Source organism: Vombatus ursinus, unplaced genomic scaffold, assembly GCF_900497805.2.
Source record: "Vombatus ursinus unplaced genomic scaffold, bare-nosed wombat genome assembly UNPS02015106.1, whole genome shotgun sequence".
NCBI classification, from domain to species: Eukaryota; Metazoa; Chordata; class Mammalia; order Diprotodontia; family Vombatidae; genus Vombatus; species Vombatus ursinus.
This window is the reverse complement of record NW_020954884.1, coordinates 278,432-298,780: the sequence shown is the minus strand read 5'-3', so window position 1 is coordinate 298,780 and position 20,349 is coordinate 278,432. Positions and strand designations below refer to the sequence as shown.

The 20,349-nt window shown below is 38.8% G+C and overlaps 2 protein-coding genes across 10 annotated transcripts in view; both read right to left on the bottom strand.

Annotated features, from left to right (window-relative positions):
• The window catches only part of NADK2 (NAD kinase 2, mitochondrial), a 62,640-nt gene extending 62,117 nt beyond the window's left edge, over positions 1-523 (bottom strand). For all 8 annotated transcript variants that reach the window (XM_027846277.1, XM_027846279.1, XM_027846278.1 and 5 more), the window contains exon 1: positions 197-523. In XM_027846277.1, coding sequence (XP_027702078.1) covers positions 197-523 — 327 coding nt within the window. The remainder of the gene's footprint in view (positions 1-196) is intronic.
• A 17,142-nt stretch (positions 524-17,665) lies between these two features.
• The window catches only part of RANBP3L (RAN binding protein 3 like), a 63,839-nt gene continuing 61,155 nt past the window's right edge, over positions 17,666-20,349 (bottom strand). For both annotated transcript variants that reach the window (XM_027846267.1, XM_027846268.1), the window contains one exon: positions 17,666-18,251. In XM_027846267.1, coding sequence (XP_027702068.1) covers positions 18,208-18,251 — 44 coding nt within the window. In that variant the 3' untranslated portion in view covers positions 17,666-18,207. The remainder of the gene's footprint in view (positions 18,252-20,349) is intronic.

Here is a 20,349-nt window from a genome sequence, read left to right as displayed (position 1 = left end):
ACACACACACACACACACACACAGAATGAGCCCCTTTCCAACACACACACACACACTCTCTCACAGAACTTGGCTCTCCCCAGTGCACACACTTTGAGGCTCCATGGGGAGGGGCCTCACGAGGAGGAAGAGCGGGCAAGGGGCAGAGGCCGGGGGCCGAGGCGGCGGAGCCAGGGCGGGTCGGGGTCGGGCTCACCAGCTGCTTCAGGTCCTCCTCCGAGAGCTCCGCGTAGCGGTACCGCTGCTGCTCGAACTCGTAGCGGGTGGTCTTGGCCACGACCACGACCCGGGCCGGGCGGAACCCGCCCGCAGGGCAGCCGCCGCCGCCTCCCTCCAGCTCGCGGGCTTGGCCGTGCCGCCCGTGCCCCAGGTGCCGCCAGCCCCCGCCCCCAACGCCGCCAACCCGCGGCCCCGCGCTCTCCGCCGGAACCCCCCCCAAGGGGCACCGCCGCGCTGTTGCGGCCGCCCGGCTCCCCGCCACGCAACGGCAGCTGCACAGCAGGAAGCCTCGGTAGCAAGTCATCGTCCGTCCGCTCGCCGGGAGCGCGAGAGCCGTTGGCGCCCCCTCCCCCCACGGCGGGAGCCCGGCCGGGGCGTGCGCTAGTCCCCGGAGCAGCAGCCGCCACCTTAGCCCCGGCCGGGGAGGGGTTAAATGCAGGAGGGGGGCGGGGAGGGAGCGTGCGCGGCCCTGAGCCCCGGGGGAGGAGGAGACGTGCCGCGACGTGACCGGGGGCGGGGCGCGGGACTGGGGAAAGACTGGCGGTGGTGGAAGGAAGTCTGAGGCGTCCGAGCTTTGGCGGGCGGGGGCGCGTCCGTTTGTTTGTTTGTTGGGGCCGTGGCTACGCCTGCGCCGACTGCTCCTTATCGGGGCGCCCTGCTGCACGCACGGAGCAACCACGCCCCTTCCCCCCCCGCCTCCCCACTTCACCTTCCCAGCCAATCCAACCTCCCTGCAGCTCACTCCCACCCCGCCGAACTGGAGCGGGGAAGGGGATTGGCCAGCAGCCTGGGGGTGGGGCCGTCTGGCTGGGGAGCTCGGGAGCCAGCCGGGAGGAATCCAGCTGGAACTGGTCCGGGGTAGGGAAGGTGTGGCTGCAGTGGTGGGTGGGGAGAGGTCTGGGTGGCAGACCCCTACGGCACCTGGACCACCCGGCCCTGTATGTCGCGCCTTTCCTACCTTTGGTATCATCTGCACCAGCTGGATGCTAGCCAGGGCAGTTAAGCGTTGGAAGAGAGCCACGTAGCTCTTTGCATCTCTCTGATGCCTTATCGTTGGAAATACAGATGGAGAGGCAGTCTAGCACAATGACCCGCATGGTAGACTTGGATGCAAACCCACCTCTGATATTTAACGAGCTATGTGCATGAGAAAGTCACTGAACCTCTGAGCATCCAAAAAAATGGACTAATGCCTCCAGCCTCACAGCATTGTTGTGAGGCTCTTATGAAATAACATACAGAATGCAATTTACGTATAACTGTCAGTTTTTATCATGAGAGACCTCCGAAATCATCCTCCTTTAAGCTGGACTTGAACGGTTCCAGGCTAGTGCAATGAAAAGAGCAATGACTTTGGAGGCAGAGGACCTGGGTCCACATTCTGATTCTGCTACTTATTGCTGGTGAGCCTTGGGCAAGGCATATAACCTCTCTGGGTATGAGTCCACCAGTTGTTAAGGAGGACTAAAAAGCAGGCTTCCTCAGGCTAGAGCACACCCCATGCAGTGCTGACTGGGCACACTGGCGACTTCCAGGAAAATGAGGCTCAGTGCCTAAAGGCTTATTGGTTTGAGATGATGCTTGATCCTCTACGCAGTGTGTGCTAAAGGGAGGAGGGGAATGAGAAGATACTGCATCAAAGCCAATTACTTGGCCAATAAGCCAGGAGTGGCTTTAAAAGCAGTGACTATACTCTGGCTCTACCTGTCCAGCCAGTGTCAGCCTACTTCAGTATTTGGAAGGATTTGAGTTGAATCTTATATTTTAAAAATCTTACTCAACTTATTCACCTTTCCCGGTATTCCTCAAGGATTAAGAAAGGGCCATTTCAAATAATCATCTATGTGCAAGTCCTAGAATCCCTTCCAGCTCATCTCATTTCATGAACTCACAGATATAATACACCTTCATACATAGATACGACTAAGACTGTTTGGAGGATATGATAAAGGTGCACTTCCATCATAGGCTAGTCTCTTTGGGGAATTAGATGTTACCAGCTTAGTGTCAGGTGCTGACTGGTAGGGAGTTTAAAAGTCCTGTCTAAAGGACAAGTTTCAGATTAGTTGGACACAGCCTTGAAAGAAATACATATTCCAAAGTGATTGGTCTGAAATAATGGATTGAAATAAAGCATAGTTTGAAGAGACAGAATTGTTACATTGATAATTAAGAAAAATTTACGGGTTCTGAATGGAATGATTACATTAGCTTAAGTTTGAGTTGGAAGGGACCTCAAAAGTCATCTAGTTTAACTTACACCTGAGCAAGAATACAAGAAGGGATCATTCAGCTTTTGCTTGAAGACTTCGAATGAGAGAGAACTTAGTACCTACAATGGTGTGTGAATAATTTGGAGTGAAGTAAAGTAATTACTTCATTAGCTTCTACAATATCCCTTACAACTGTTAACATTAAAATTTTTAATGTCTTTTTGCTTCAGTCATTTGCTTTACATTATTTGACATTGGCTTCACAAGATTTTGACATATTAAGTCTTCATTATGAAACTACACATCACATCCAATATTAAGTGTACCTTTGACAAACACAAATTTTTCCAGTCTTTAGTACTCTAGCTTTTGTGGGAGTTTTGCCCATGCCAATGTGTTTTTTTCCCCTTCATCACAACAGTTAGCAGCTATTTTTAATTGTTCTTCTCACTGTTCTTCCAACTTCAGGATGCATATGTTGTATGAGAAAGGAATCAGCAATCCCTCTTCCTTAACCCCCTCCTCCAGCTGCCAAGCCTTCTGAATATCTTTTTAATTTTTTTTTCCCTGAGGATTAATTGTATTTAATAGCACCAATTTATGAGCTCTTTTTCATTTTTGACTCAACTTTCCTTTGAGCTTCAGTGTGACTGATCTTTATTCCTTGTGGGTTCAAATGATACTTGAAACTCTTGATTTCCCCACACTGACAATTACTGAAGCATCATCTTTAAACACTAAAACTTGTACATTGCCATGCAGTAATATGCCTCCTTTGGTACCCCAGAATTAAAATCAACAAATGGGAGAAGGACTACATGTGTGTGGAATAAACTCAACTAAAGATGGAGAAACCAGGTCATTTTGATTTCATTTGGTCAATTTTAGACATTCTGAATCAGTCTAGTGTAAGAAGTGGATATATGTGAACATTGCTGTTAAAAAATTAAACCATATTGTTTCCCCAAATATTTTGCACACAATTGTACCAACACACGGCATTGTATTTTTGAATGACTCTAATTGTTAGTAGGTTTTTCCTGTCACTAAACCTAAATTTTCCTCATTGTTCCTAGTTCTGCCTTCAGAGGCCAAAAAGAACCAGGATGATTCCTATACCAGGGGACAACCCTTCCAATACTCAAAGGAAGTTGTCATATCCTCCCTAAATCTCTTCTCCAGATTAAGCATCTCTAGTTCTTTTGGCTGATAATTATACTGTATAACCTCAAGGCCTTTTATCATCCTTATTGTACACTTTGGACATTCCCCAGCTTATCAATATCATATACAAATCCTTAGACCTTTTTCAGAATTGCTTCTAAGCCCAAATCTCCCCATTTTGTATTTGTGAAGTACAAAACTTTACATTTATCTCTTATCTTCTTAGTTTGGGCCCTAAGTTCTCATCTGATTTTTCATCTACATGATATCCTTCCTAGGGGCAGCGAGGTGGAATAGTGCATAGAGTGCAGGGCCTAGAATTAGGAAGATTCATCTTCCTGACGTCAAATCTGGCCTTAAACACTTATTAGCTGTGTGACCCTGGGCAAGTCACTTAACCCTGTTTACCTAGGTTCCTCATCTGTAAAATGAGCTGGAGAAGGAAATGGCAAAACAGTATCTTTGCCAAGAAAACCCTAAATGGGGTCACAAAGTGTCAGACATGACTGAAAACGACTGAACAACATCTTTCCCAGCTTTATGTCATCTGGAAATTTGAAAATCCTGCTGTGTATGCCTCTATCAAAGTCATTGACAAAAATGTCAGCCATGATAGGGTCAAACCCAGATCCCTATGACACTGTAGTAGAGAGCATTAATGACTATTCTTTGGGTTTTACCATTCAACCAAAAATATCATGAAAAATTTTGTCAAATATATTACTGATATACAGGTAAAATATCATCTGCAGCATTTCCCTAATCTAAAGAGTTTAACAATCTTATATAAATAAATAAAAGGTTAGTTTGGCATGAACTCAATGAAGCCAACATCCATAACATTTTCTATGTTAAACTAAAGGGAAATTCCTCTTTGCCCCATAAATTCCTTTGTATAGCTTTTATATTTATTTTGTGTATATTTTATATGCTGTTTTCCCTCCTGTCCCCACCCCCCACCCCCAAATAGAATGTGACCTCTTTGACAACTAGGACTGTTATGGTTTTTTTATCTCTATATTCCAGGCACCAGGCACAGTGCCTGGCACATGACTGGCACTCAACAAATAATTGTTAAACGAAAGCATGGATCCCAGTTCTGCCATTTCTAGTTTTGTGACTCTAGGCAAGTCATTTAAACTCTCTGGGCCGCATTTTCTTCATCTGTAAAATTAGGGGGCTGAACTAGATGGCCTCTAAGATCTCTTCCAGTTTGAAATCTGTGATGCTATAATTTCTTTGTATATACCTCATGTTTAGTCTTAATTCTGTTTTCTTGAATATGCCGCAATGTATTTCACCATTTCCCTATTGTTGGACATTAGTCTATTTCCTGGTTGTTGTGGTTTTACAGAGTTTTGTTTTATTTATAATTATGTATAATGCTACAATGAAAATCTTTGCACAAATAATGCTTTCTAATAACACATTCTGGGTTGATTACCAACAGTGAAATTATTGGGTCAAGAATAACAACAGGCTATGGCTACTAGATAATACGGAGAATTGCGATAGGCCTAGAAACTGAGCTAAAGCACTACAAGAGTCCTCTGTGTGTCAAAGTGGGAATTGGTGGTGACAAAGCATTGTAGGGGATGGGGAGGGGGTGTCTTATAAAGAAATCCCAGATCCTCTGGGTCAGGGCAGTAAGTCAGGGATGTGAGGAAGCTCTCAAAATGTACCCAAGCCCTTTATGTTATGCTATAGCTTATGGCATAAAGGTTACATAACAGACTCTACAAATGCAATGATTGTTTATGTAGACAATATATAAGAAAAAATAGTAACAAAATTAGGGAATTCTCAGTACCCAAATGATCTTTCTATAATTGGCTTAAGATGTTATTCAGGGACATGTAAAATGACTATGGACCCAGTAACAAAATCTATATTGTCCTCAAATATCTCTTGCAGGATAGACTGGATTGTAATATTATATTGACTTTCTCTTAATTTCCATGATTCAATTTCTGAAATGATGTTGGGTCCCTCTGTACTTGCATTAATGAAATAGAATAGAATATTCTTTTCTCTTGGACAATGCTGGAACATACTTTTACTTTGGTTCTTCTCTTTTTGAACTCCATGAAGGACATCTCCCTTCTGTTGTGACCTTACCTCAGTTATAAAATTAAATTATTAAATTTATTTTACTTTATTTATAATTTATAATTTATTTATAATTTAATCAAGTTTTCTTGACATCAAGAATAGATAATTTGCCCATAAGTATCCTGAGTTTTCATCATGCGACTTTCTCATCTCTTTCCATTACATTTCTTTGATGATGTGCTTCATACTTCAACTTGGTCATTCTTTGTTTGTGAAATATGTTGCAGTCTGCTCATATACTGTGGATCTCTTTACTATTTTTTTCATGATCCTCAGCTTAGAGGAAGTTCCTCAGTATGTTGGCTGGAGCCCCTGTACTGAACTTGTAGGGAAACATAGGCAGTAGTTGAACAAGGGAGAGAGGCATAGATAGGTGATGATATATGTTGGTGTAGGGAGTATAATGATAGGTCCACAAGAGTACTGGAATAAAGGTATAATTTAGTGCCTTATTAGCTTCAACTTTAGAGGATCCAAAAATTCAAGGAATATATTTTCTTTGGATCCTGAAATTCCCCCTACATATTGACTATATAACTAATATATAGTACCATGTAACCTAGATTGCAATAGCAATAACAAAAATGACAGCTCATAAAGGGATTTGTTCTGTGAAGTTTGGATTCAGCCAAAGGGCCACACTTGAGCATCTAGAGGGCCACATGTGGCCTCGAGGCGACTGGTTCCCCATCCCTGGTGTAGCCTCTATAATAGAACAATGATGGTAACATATCAGAATTTGCCACAGAATCAAATATCCTGTAAGACTAAAGATGAATTCCCTTTGCCCCAATTTCATGCTCACCAAGCAAGCTTTTTGTTATGAATTGTTTTCCCAGTACCTACATTTGGGAAGAAGTTGTTTGTCCTTCATTTTTTCAAAGAGGGCCGGTGACATCATGGGTGATATCTTGACTTGTGTGTGAATTGGATTTAAGTGTGAGTGTTATCAGCCTCACTCCCTTTTCCAAAGCCATCAAAGTCCAGTAGCAGGACTAAAGTCAAGACCACTGGCAAAGGCCCAGGATGTAGGGGATTACCTGAAAATACCTGGATAACAAACACTAGTTCAGTCACGAAAAAGAAATATCACCTATTAAAAATTAAGGTAGTCTTTTGATTTCCAAACCAGGCTCTTATGCATAAGTCCCCCCAGACACAGTTCATTCTGGGATGAAGTTATGAAACTAAGGTCATTGGATTGCAAAATGGAACCTTCGTTTAAAGTGCAGAATTTATCAAGTTTTGCCATTTTAGGCGGCCTTGCTTATCTAAGCAACCAGTTACCTGACCTCTCTTTTATGTACTACTTTAAGTGCAGCTCTTAGCAGTAAAGACTGAATGGCATTTGGGAAAGATTTACATCCTATTCCCTTTTCTGTTCATTCTACCCCAAATGCGAAAAAGTATTGAAGAGTTGTCCATCTTTTGCTATGCAAACAGTAGCTATTTTTAATGCTTCAATTATTTTTCTTAGTAGCTATCCCAGAATCCTTTTTTATTATTGTAAGCTTCACAGACCATATCAAATACTAACAAAGTTATTGCACAATGCTTTGCGAATATTGTAACTGATTGAGGGAAAAAAAAAAACAACTCCTGCTTCACATTAATATGGTTCTAAGTATAACAATCTCAGAGGTGCAGGTTATCTATTTAGTTAGTTACACTCAATCACATTTTCATTATTAATTGCCTTCTTGTTACCATCATCAAGAATATTCCCAACTCATGTGTCCTTACCACTCAGGCATCCTGTGTTTAGAGAATGTAAAATACCTACAGGTTTAATTCCAGATTAAGTAAAGCATAATTAGAAAGGCAAATGTGTTGGAGGGGGAAAAGTGCTGTTATATCACATATATGAAGGTCTGAATAGATAATATTTTGGAGTGGGTGAGTTAGTAATCCAAAGCTCATGCAATAACCAGTCTTCTTCTTTATCCCCAGCCCCTCACTCATAGTCTTACAGTTTTTTATCATACAACTCTGAACAAGTTTGCTTATTTGTCTCACAGCCCACAGCAGACCAGAAACAACCCACTAGAAGAAGAGGGAGGAGTAGGTCTATTAGAGGCAGGCACAATGACAGACAGAAAAGTGACACCTGACAGCTGATAGTTTGACATTGAGGGTGGGGGCAGGACAGTGTTAAAGCTGAGAGCTTTATTTCTCCATAGCACAATAATCTTGAGTCATTATGAAAAGGTTAAGTTCTGTTCAGTATCCCCTATAGTGCATTTTATAAAACTTTTCATTAAAAAAAAAAGCTTTACATCTAAAAGTGTAAGATTCCACCTCTAATCCTATGATTCAGATCACTGGAAAATTCACTTTTATAAAACACTCCATTTCCTTTAAGGTGATTGCACAGTGCCTTGTATATAGGAAGTACTCAAAAGTATTTGCTGAGTTGAATTTAGAGTGCCAGACAAGTGAAACATTACTGTAACACATCCCAGAAGCGGGTAATTTTCCATTGTTTGTTCTGCTTTGGTTGTTCCATTTTTGTGCTTCAGGCACTCTTTTCAGCCACCCAAAACTCCACAGGGCTTGCTTTGCTCTTACCTCTTCATCCTTCCCCCACTCTTTGTAGTCGCACACTAGGGCTGCCAGAAGCCCTAAGACAACTCCACCCAAGGCCAAAAACCTGTGCATGATAACCTAACTGAACTCCTTCCTCAATGATTAACCTATTTCCACCCCATCTCATCATATCCTATTAATTCTGAACTCTGGGTTGCTATTGTTCAGTTTTCTCAATTCCCCACTGACTGTTACCTTATTCCTATACTTTTAACCTCCCACTCTAGAGTCACCCACTTCCACTGTACTGTCTGGAATGCCTGCTCCATAAGTAAAAATCCAGATTTTATCTTAAACCTTTCCCTTTCTCAATCACACCATCTTATTGCACTCCCTCCTGATGACACAGTTTCCCTGGATCCCCTTTCCAGAGCTGCTCACACATTTACTAATATCTTGATTTGTTACTGGTCATAGTGGATTTTGAACCGAAAGGTGGGGTTATTCCTTGCTCCTCATTGCCACTTCCAGGCTCTCTTTCTACCACCATGACTCAGTAATCTCTTCTTCTTTGAGGATCATTCAATACCTTATTTCTCACCCAATCAAGACTCTGAGAGATGTTGTCTGTAGACCTCTAAGACATTCTCCTTCCTTCCTCAATGAATACCTGGCTCACTACTCTCTGTGTCTGTCTGTTTCTCTGTCTCTCTCTGTCTCTCTCTCCCTTACTACTTCTCTCCCCATACACATGTATGTACATACATATGTACACATACATATACATACACATGTACACATACATACACACATATACATACTAAATATGTGTATATACATTATATGTGTGTATACTCTCTCAAACACTCTAAACTCCTAATTCTTCAACTTACTCTTTTCCCATTATCTACTCCTCTACCCCACAACAGTTGTACATATTTACCATGACCTGTAAGTGTCCTACATCTAAATCCATGAATTCTGAAATTTCTTTATCTGATCATAATTCTATCTTTACCTCTATCATAACTTATCTGATCATAATTCTAACTCTCTCTCTGACTTACAACTTCAAACCCTCTTCTTCATCATCACTATGCCTCCAAGTTCTTTATCCCTCAGTTCTTTCACTCATTTCATAACTACATTCACTTCCCTTCTTTATTTTGACTCCTTGGTGAAACAGTTCAACTTTTCACTATCTTCTTTTTTTGAGTTCTTTGTCCCTTTGTCCTATCAATATTTAGACCTGCCAAACCCAGCCTTAGAGTAACCTTAGATTATTCTTGCCATCCATTGTCTTTGCTTCTTCTCATATGCTGCTGAAAGGAGCTAGGGATCAGAAAATTGTGTTGACTGGATCCACCATAAATTTATTTTAGAAAATCTGAAAGGGGCCCTCAAAACTGCAAGACAATCCTTTTACATCACCCTAATCTCACTATCTCACTCACCAAATTTTCCAGATTTGGCTTTTCCAAATCTTTTCATCCCTCCTTAAGCATCCCATAAAGTTCACAACTTTATTATCCTTGATTCTGAACTCTCACCCCGTATATCAAATCAGTTGTCACGTCTGTAATCTCTACCTTTGTAATAGATCTTGTATACATCCTCTTCTCTCCTTTGACACCAAAATGACCTTGGTGCAGACCCCCTCCCCCCACTCTCACAGCTAAGAACCTTGCCTCATATTTCACTGAAAAAAAAAAAAAACTGAGGCCATTTGCTTCTCCCCTGTTCCTCATCTCACATCCTTCAGAGATCTTTTGCCACTATCTCCTCCTTCACACCTGTATCACAGGAAGAGATGACCCTTCTCCTTGCCAAGGTAAACCCCTTTACATACATAAGGGATTGCATTTCATCCCATATTTTCCAGCAGAATACCCTCTCTATTACTTCTATTCTCAATCTTCAATCCCTTGGCTTCTTCCCTATTACTCACCAATACAACCATGTCTCCCCCAACCTCAAAAAGTCCACCCATCCCAGCTAGCTATCATCATAAACTGTATCTCTCCTACTATTTTTGGTTAACTCTTCATCATCTATAATAGGTGCCTTAATTTCCTTTCCTTTCACTCTTACCTTTTGCAGTCTGGCTTCCAACCTTATCACTCAACTAAAATTTCTTTCTCCAAAATTGCTAATGATCTTTTAGTTGTCAAATCTAATGGCCATTTCTCAGTTCTCATCTTATTAATCTCTCTGAAGCCCTGGACACTGTCAATAACCCCATTCTCTTTGAAACTTTCTTTTCTCTAGGTTTTTGTGACATTGTTCTCCACTGGTTCTTCTCCTACTTGTCTGACTACTCCTATCTCTTTTGCTGTCTCATAGTCCACATTAACCAAGTTCATAACTTAATCATCCTCAACTTCTCACTATCTCTTACCCCCTATATAAGTTGTCAAGTCCTGTAATCTTTACCTTTGTAATATTTCTTGTATACACCCTCTTCTTGCCTCTGACACTAAAACAACCTTGGTGCAGACCTTCATTATTTTATGCCTGGATTGAGAGGATGGAGGTGCCTTTTACAATAATAGAGAAGTTTGAAAGAGGGGAGGTTTTGGAGGGAAAAGTAATGAACTCACTTTTGGACGTGTTAAGTTTAAAATGTCAATGGGACATTCAGTTTCATATGTCTAATAGGCATTTGGAGATGGGATACTCGAAGTAAGGAAAAAGAATAGGGCTGGATAAAGAGATCTGAGAATCATCTACATAGAGATAATTGAATCCATGTGAGTTTGATGCAGTCTAAACACTGCCACCACACCCAATATCTCAACTTCCTCGTATGTCTCACTAGAACAGCAGGCATGTCCATGAACTCATGCCTCATTAGAACAGCAGGTGTGTCAACCACATCCATCCAGTTTTAGACAAGACCACAACAGCCAGCCCATCCATCAATCTTAGACAGGACCACAATAGCCAACCAAGCAGAAAGCAGCACCAACAGGACATAGAGTAGGATGTTTGACCACTAAATCACAGCCTAAGTGGACACCTGCACAATAATAGCAAAGAATTGTCCTAAGGTGAACTTATGATGTAGAGAGGCTTATTATAATATCATTATCATACATTAATGCCCCCCCCAGTGGGCTTTTCTGTATGCATTCAGGGTAACTGCATGTGCAATTTCACCAAGGCTAGGAACCCTCCCCATATCAATAAACCCCTTCTATATTTTAATATTCATATATTCTGTAATGATGTAGTTGCATCTTTTGCTCTAAAAAAATCCCTGTCTTGGTCTGCTAGGCTTCTGGTTCCTTCTTGGAGCCTAGCCCACTTTCTGAGAGGTAAAATTCTCAATAAATGCCTTTGCTTGGGTTGGAGATGGTCTGAGTCTGTGAATTCTTTTGAGATGACCCCATAACACACCATGAAACCTCAACAAGTTCATGAGGTCTCCAAGTGAAGTAGTGTAAAGGAAGAAGAGAAAAGGGTCCAGGGCATAGCCACATGGGACATCCACAATTAGTGGCTCAACTAGGATGAAGATCAAACAAAAGAGATTGAGAAAGGGACATGGAAGAGTGACTTGATCTCCATAAGTTACATAAATCACTTCACCCTGCTGAGCTTTCATTTTCTTTGAAGTTTATTTACATAACAGTTTCCCATTTATTTCATTTTACTCTTGACTTTACCCCTCTATTAAGTCAAACTTGATCTGGTATTTTGGAGCCAGGATATTGGTGGAAATTGGGAGGCTTGTGTTGACCCGCATGCATACACACACTCACACACACACACACACAAAACATCAATAGGTTATTGTAAACAAAGAAATTATGGTGCAAAACCGGGCCAATGTGAGTTAACCTTGCCCCAAGGTGGATAAATCTGAGGCCCAGCTGTGAGACTCTGGCAAAGGGCTTTGAACAACCCATGCCTTCTGGCTTTTATTTTCCAGTGACTTTTTTTTTTAAATTTTTGTGGGATTACTTCTACCTGGAGGTATTTGTATGTGTTTTTGTTACGAAGATTGTTTATTTGAACCCCCAGGCACTGAGTGATCTATTACATTAGATATGGAACCGTGACTGGGACATATAGTTAAAAATGAAACAAAACAAAATTTATCATAGATCTAAAATTTTAAAAAACTTGGGAGGTTATCATTGGTGGTCAACCATTCATAAGCTCAGGCAAGGTTAAATTTTGCTGATCTAATCCTCCAGAAATAGAAGCCAGGAGTTGACAGACACTGAATATATTTTGATCAAGTATCCAACTAATAGGACTCTCAACAATGCCTCGCCCTCCCCTGATCTTTTCCAACATTTGTCATTTTCAAGGAATTATTCTAATGTTTGAACCAATATAGAAAATAACAATACAGGGCAGCTAGGCGGTACAATGGATAGAGTGCCAGGCCTGGAATAAGGAAGACTCATCTTCCTAAATTAAAATCTGGCCACTTACTAGATGTGACCCTGAGCAATTCACTTAGCCCTGTTTGCCTCAGTTTCCTCATCTATAAAATGAACTGGTGAAGGAAATGGCAAACCACTCCAGCATCTTTGTCAAGAATACCCCACATGGGAGCACAACTGAAATCGACTGAACAACCAAGAATATCAATGGCTCCCAATGTTGATCCAGGGTACCATATTAATGTAAACTGGCAAGATCTATGTTAATTATTTGATTGCCACCATTTCATAGCTTTGCATGATGTACTTTACCTTGGATTTCTGCTTTTATGCCACATTAGTACTGTATTCCTTCCATGAGCTTTGGTTAAGATGTGACATTCATCTACGATATAATGCTCCATTCCCTGCTGTCATTGACTCATAATGCTTATGACACAAAAGGATCTCATCAATCATTCTCTGAGTGTTCCACCCTGGGGTCATGGATTCCATGTTAAGGCATTTCTTGGTTCATGAGACCTATAATAATACCCCTAACACTGCATATATCCTAGGTTTAGGAGATACTGGGACCCCTGAGCAGATAATTTTTTCCCTGTAGGTATTCTTTGCTCAATAAAACATTCAGTTTGAACTATTAGTGAATCAGTCAATAAGCATTTATTAAGTGTTTACTAAGTGCTAGGCACTGTGCTTAGCAGTGGGGATACAATGAAAGGCAAAAAAAACCAATCCTTGCTCTTGGGGAGCTTACATTCTAATGGAGAAAACAGATGAAGAACTAGGTACACCTAAAGTATTATAGAGAATATGGAAGACAATCTTGTGGCATGTTCCTTGGCTTAATTCCAAACATAAAAGAGCTTGCCTATTGTTTCAATTGATAAACTGATACTTTCAGACTATTGTACTGTTCTCTCCACCCCCACATACCCATTTCTTTGCACACTTAAGTTCCTTGGAAAACATCCTAATAAAATCATTGATAACTTCCTGTAATCTTACTATATTTACAATTCTCAAAGATGTCACTTGATGTTAAATGATAAAGATAGTAATAAGGATAATGGATTTGTGATCTAAATACCATATTTGTGAAATAATGGGTTGAAAATATTGACTCAGTTTCAGAAAAATAATTTTCGTCTCCACCTTCAACATCCATACTCTGCATCACATCACAAAAGCTTTCTGTCACAAACGGGATACATCTGAAATGGTTAAAATTTTCATGCTTCTGCTGTTAACACCCACCAGAATTTGGAACAATTATAGTTTTATGCAATAAAAGTGCAAAGACATTATCTTGTAAGGAGTTTTTTAGCTCAGATTTTTTCCCTTCCACAATGACCCTTTTCTGTTCTATTGATGTTTCCATCCTAAAAAGTAAGTCTTACTCCTCTTTTTGTTGTATGCAGCAAAAATTCAAGAAACTAATGGAAGCAAAGGATGGATTCGATGGTGTTCTGCTTTGGGGCACATAGGAAGTTATTGTCTCATTTCTTTCCTATTGCTTCTTATAGTGAAGAAATGATTACAGGGATAAAAATTTATGCGCCAGAAAAATAAGATTATTATTTTAAAAAGCAACACTTTCATTTCAAAAGTAATCAAAATTAGAGTGTCACCAACATTACCTTAAAAGCATTTGTACAAATCTGACACCTAAAATCCCATAGATATAAAAAAATCATTCTTTTACTGCTGTGTCAGTATGTTTCTCAGTTTATGGTTCTTACATTTTCCTGTATTTCTTTTCTTTAGTCTTCTACAAGTCTCTTTCCCCACTTTTCTCTTTTCTTCTCTTTCTCCTTGTATTCATTTCATTTCTAGTGGTTGGGGTCCCTCCCCCCTCATCACTGTGTATTATTGGTAGATAGCCTGTATTTACCTATCAGTAAACCTGTTGTACCGCCCCAACACCCAAGTCAAAAGGTAAACTCCAGGATAGAGACTGTCTCACTGTTGCACTTGTATTCCTGGAATTTAGCATAGTGTTTGGCACTTAGCAAGTTCTTAATAAATGCTTACTGATTGATTATGAGTTCCTTATAAACAAAGAATAGCCTTTTGTGTGATTCTCTCAAAATAAGCTTCATGGCACCTTAGTGACTTAAAAGAGTGAATCCATGCATCAATTCAGTCATGGAGTCAGATAGGAATAAACATTGAATTTAGATTTAGAAGCCCTAAATTCAGATCCCTAATCTAAGATTTATTAGCAGACCAAGGGCAAGATACCTCAACTCTCTGAGCTCCAGTTTCCTTAATTGTACAATAGAGATACTAATAACTGTGATAGACTAGATAACAACTCTCTCACAGGGTTGTTTTAAGTTCAATTAGGATCATTAAGGGCAAATTCTACCTATGAATAATATTACAATGAGTCATGTTGGAGCTGTGAATAGAATACTTGGTTTGCTAACATTAGCTGTTTACCTAGCCACTTAAAATCTAAACCTCCTTTTCCCCTTCTGTGAAATGGCACCTATAAAATCTACCTCATCAGATTTTTGTGACTCCCCAGTAAGAAACTCTGAAAGTCTTAACACTCTGATCAATGCAATGACAAATCATGATTCCAGAGGACTGATGACCAGTCTTCCCATCTCCTAACCAAGAGGTGATGAATTCAAGTTGTACAATGAAACAAAAATTTTGGGACATGGCCAACGTGGGAATTTGTTTTGTTCGACTATGCATATTTATCTATCTATCTATCTATCTATCTATCTATCTATCTATCTATCTATTTATGTATTGTTTTTGCTTAGGCCGTTGGGGTTAAGTGACTTGCCCAGGGTCACACAGCTAGTAAGTGTCAAGTGTTTGGTCTGAGGTCAGATTTGAACTCAGGTCCTTCTGACTTCAGGGCTGGTGCTTTATCCACTCTGACTATGCAAATTTATTACAAGAGTTGTTTTTTTTTTTTTAATGGGGGAGAGTAGGATGGAGAGAAAGTAAATATTAATTCAAAAATAAAATAAAATTGAAAACAAAAAGAAAATACATGCAAAAATACTTTGCAAACAGTAAAGTGCTATATAAATTCCTATTTGTGTAAGGAAATCTGTTAGGTGTTGAAGGGAACATAAACCTGAATTTTAAAAGAGCTGCTATTTGTCTATAGTAGAGGAGACTTCTGTACACCAAATAATTATAACCAAGGTAGACTGTGGTAAATATATAAGAGGTAAAAACAAAATGCTACAAGAGATCAGAGGAGGGAGAAATTGTTTCTACCTAGGAAGACTCAGGACAGACTTTATGGGGGGGGGTAGAGTTGCATCTAAATGATCAAAGGATCAGTAGGATTTCAACAGGAAAGTGGACAGAATGGCATTTCAGGAATATGGACCAGTGTAAGCTAGGACATAGCTATGGGAAACCAAAAAATAGGACTAAAAGAGTAGCAACTGCTACAATTTGAAAGGAGGATATATAAGGGAGAAGAATGGAATATTAACTCAGAATAGAAAATAAGGCTAAAATGGACCACCCTAAATACCTACATGTAAGAATTATTTAAGTGTAGGAGAGAATAAAGGCCTTTGAACCAGTAACTTGCTAAATCAGCCTACCATAGTTCCAGTAACTTCTAAAAATGCTTTGTTCCCAGAGAAAAACTGAAGAATTTGACTCATTAAATGCAAGTAATATAATACAAAGTCAGTCTATAGTTAGGATTCCTTTAACAGTTCGGTGTGTGAAAAATGATTTTTCATGGTAATCTATCTTGGAGACTCAGAGCTCCACCCTGCCAGCTTTCTGCTTCAGAGTTCTTCAGAAGGACATCACTGATAATGAGATTGCATTGAATCTTCTTACCGTGGTGAAACCTGACCCAACCCTGAATTGATTTTATCCTACTCAGGCTTGGGTGGAAACAGATACTACTGCCCAGATCTACAGAGGCTGGGAGTGGTCTGGAATGATGGCAGGTTGATATGAGCCTCTGTTGAAAGGGTATATAATGTTGTATCCCCAAATCCCTTTTGAGCCAGTGCTGAACTGGCCCCCTTGAGGAGGCCCAGTTTTGGACTGAACTCCCATGCAATGCATGTCAAGCCAGCTTGAGAGAAATTAAATTGTGGACACATGTATCCCAATTTTGTTTGTTTCTTTCTTAGATAATTGGGGTTCTTGGGATTCATGGGTTTTGGGGTTCACAGGTACAACTTATGGACCCCTTCTCAGAATAATGGTTTAAATGTATAAAATAAATACATAGGATAAGGAAGCCAAAGATTAGTGAAAAGATATATATATATATATATGTTATATGTGAATATATATAATATGTATGTATGTATTTCCCATCCAAGGTCACACATCCCCTGAAATCTATACATAAGGGCCCAAGGAACTCAGATTAAGATCCTCTGGCCTATATGATAATGTGACTATATTTTAAAATACAAAAATAGCACATCATCTATACAAATAAGTGCCCTGTCATCCAAAGTAATGAATCTGAAACACTATACAATTATTACAATGCTACTTTTGCTCAAAACTTTTTTTGACTCTTGTTTTCAGAGCTATTCTTTTTTCGTATTTTTAATAGTAGCTAAACTATCTTTTGAGAGTAGAGTTAATTTTTAGAAACTTCAAAAAGTTATCCAAAGTCAAGTCTGATAATCACTCTGAAAAATTTAGTTTTAGGGTTTTTTAAATTACAGCTACAAAGTAATAAAACTGCTTTTTTGGTTAGCTCATAAATCAGTTCCTTAGTTAATTCCAAAATAGTTAAAAACAAAACAAAAATCTTAGGCAAATGTTGTCCCAGCATTACTGGGATAAATCCGAAGAGGAGGACTTTGAAGGATAAGCCTCATTTGGATAAGTTCTTTTAGGTGTTAAAATAAAAGTATTATGACTTTATGATTATACCTTAAATGATGCTAAGGCAAATAATTTAACTTTATTGAAATAACTTAGAGAATAACAATTAAAAAGCAGTTAACATTTTTGAGACTTTGATACTGTTATGATATATATTTAAATATTTTTGTTTAAAAAGCTCATTGTTACTGTGAACACACAAGTTTAATATTTTATCAATTCATATATCTAAGTGGAAAATAAAGAGCGTTTTTGCCAAGGGTAAAAATTGTTTTATGACTTGGATCAGACTTACAATAGCATTTTTAAAGGAACAATCCTTGAAGTCTATGAAATATGTATTTCATGGATAGATAATGCATAATGGAGAAAATAAATATTTGAATTAGACATTTATTAAATCTAATAATTCATAGCTTTAATTGTTCTATCCATCAATGTGATGAATAATCCTGATTAGTTATACTCTGAAATAATGTCTCTGAAAATGATATGTTTGAAGCCTGTGAGATACTTCATAAATTCTGGTAATTTTTCTTCAGATTAATCCAAATATAAAGCAGTCGGAATATGATTATTAAAATCCATAAGTGGGAAAGTTTGAAGCAGACCAGATTCTAATTCTCTTGAAAACTAATTTCTTTAAAACCTTTCACTAGAAGGTGAGTTGGAATGGTTGAGGATTTTCAATGGTCTTTCTGTAGCTGTAATCCCAATGGTGGCTATTATGAGCAGGCAACTGGTGATCTATGGTTCCATCTGGAAGGATCTGAAGTATAATTATAAAATGTGTGGTTATTACAACATAAATAATATTTTCTTTTTGTAGGCAATTGGGGTTAAGTGACTTGCCCAGGGTCACACAGCTAATAAGTGTCAAGTGTTTGGTCTGAGACTGGATTTGAACTCAGGTCCTCCTGACTTCAGGGCCAGTGCTCTATCCACTGTGCCACCTAGCTGCCCCCATAAACAATATTTTCAGTATAGCATTAACACAGTTGAATTTGAATCTAAAGAATGTTCACTGGTGAAAAAAATGTAACCTTTATACTTACAGATAATAAAAATAATTCCATGTATGAAGGCATCTTAGAAATAATATGGTTGTAGAAAACTGGACCAAATTTCTTGAAAACAGTTAGTGACAGAATTTATTTTTTTTTGGTTGGGGAAGCAGAGTCTGGATCTGTGATTTCACCATTATGAGGAACTCTATAATGAAGCAAGTCAGTAATTCTTTGGTAATTTTTAGTTATAGAAAGCTGCCTAGGGCATTGAGATGTTAAGTGACTTATCCAGGGTCACACAACTGTTACGTGCCAGAGACTGAAATCGAACCCAGGGGTCTTGCTGACTCTCATCCATCTCTCAGTCCACTATGCCACACTGCCTCTGGCTAATGGCAGATTTTATAAAAAAGTGGATACAAAAATAGATTAAAATTAATAAGCTATCAATCTTAATTCCATAGAAAGATATACCTCAATTGTGGCAGCTAGATGGTGCAATGAATAGAGTGCCAGGTATGGAGTCTGGAAGACTTGTCTTCCTGAATTCAAATCTGGCCTCAGACACTTACTAGCTTTGTGACCCTGCGCAAGTTACTTAACCCTCTGTGCCTCAGTTTCCTCATCTGTAAAATGACCTGGAAAAGGAAATGGCAAACCATTCCAGTATCTTTACCAAGAAAACCCCAAATGGGGTCATGAAGAGTTGGACATGACTGAAAATGACAGAACAACAACATAGTAGGAGAAAACCTAAGAAAGGAACTATAAAATAAGCATTTGTATACAGGATATTCCAAAAATCTTAGTACAGTTTAAAGCTACTAAAGCTTACTAAAAAAAGGCCAGTATAATACCTTATGGTAACCATTAAATCTTTTTCAGTAGTTCATAAAATAGTCACTTTCCCCTTCACCAACCATGAGTTGAAAAAGACACTGAGACCATTAACAGTTTTTTTTAGAGAAAATAATTAATTTACCAAAGAAATATTGGAATTTGTTTCATCTATCTCAGGTTTTTCTTCTCTCATGTTTTCTTTTACTATGTAGCTAGATTAATTATTGAGAAATATCTTTTTATAGAATTGATAACTTACTAACCTTAACACACTTTTATACTACTTTTACACTATTTTTAAAAATTAATGTGTATGTATGTGCTGTTACCTCCCTAGAACTACTTATTGTAGAATGGAATTTAATTCAAGCTGCGTTGGTTTTTTAAGCTATCATAGCTTAAACTGCACCAAGACTTTTGGGACACTGAATTATGCCTTCTGGAAATGTTGAACTAGAATATAAAATACCCTTTTTGTAAAGATGGTTGATGTTTACTGGATTTTTTTTCTCTTTCTTTTTTACACAATTCTATCTAAATATATTTTGAACTTTCCTAACCTGCCAATTCCTTAAAATAGATCGCTACTCTTGATAAAAATTAAATTGCATATAAAATGATATAAAAATAGATATAAAATGAATTCAATAAATATTTATTGAACTGAATTGAATTGAATGTAGTTTTCCTAAACATATAAACAATTCAATGAGAAACATCAGCCACTAGTTCTTTGGTTAAAACAAGTAAGTTGTAGTTTGGGTTCATATATTTGTTTCTTTTGCCCCTAGGGTTTTAAAAATAATACTAATAGAAGGCATGGCACCCTGAAAGTATAATAAAGAGAAGATGTAATTTCAACTTTACTTCTCAAAGTCATGCTGTCTGCACTCATGCCCTATGCTAAGTTCTTGAATTGTGTATATTTAAAATAAAATTCTGATCCAAAATGACAAAATTGAAATCTGAACACTCATTAGTACATGTGGCTGGAGAGAGAGATGACGGGTAGATAGCCAG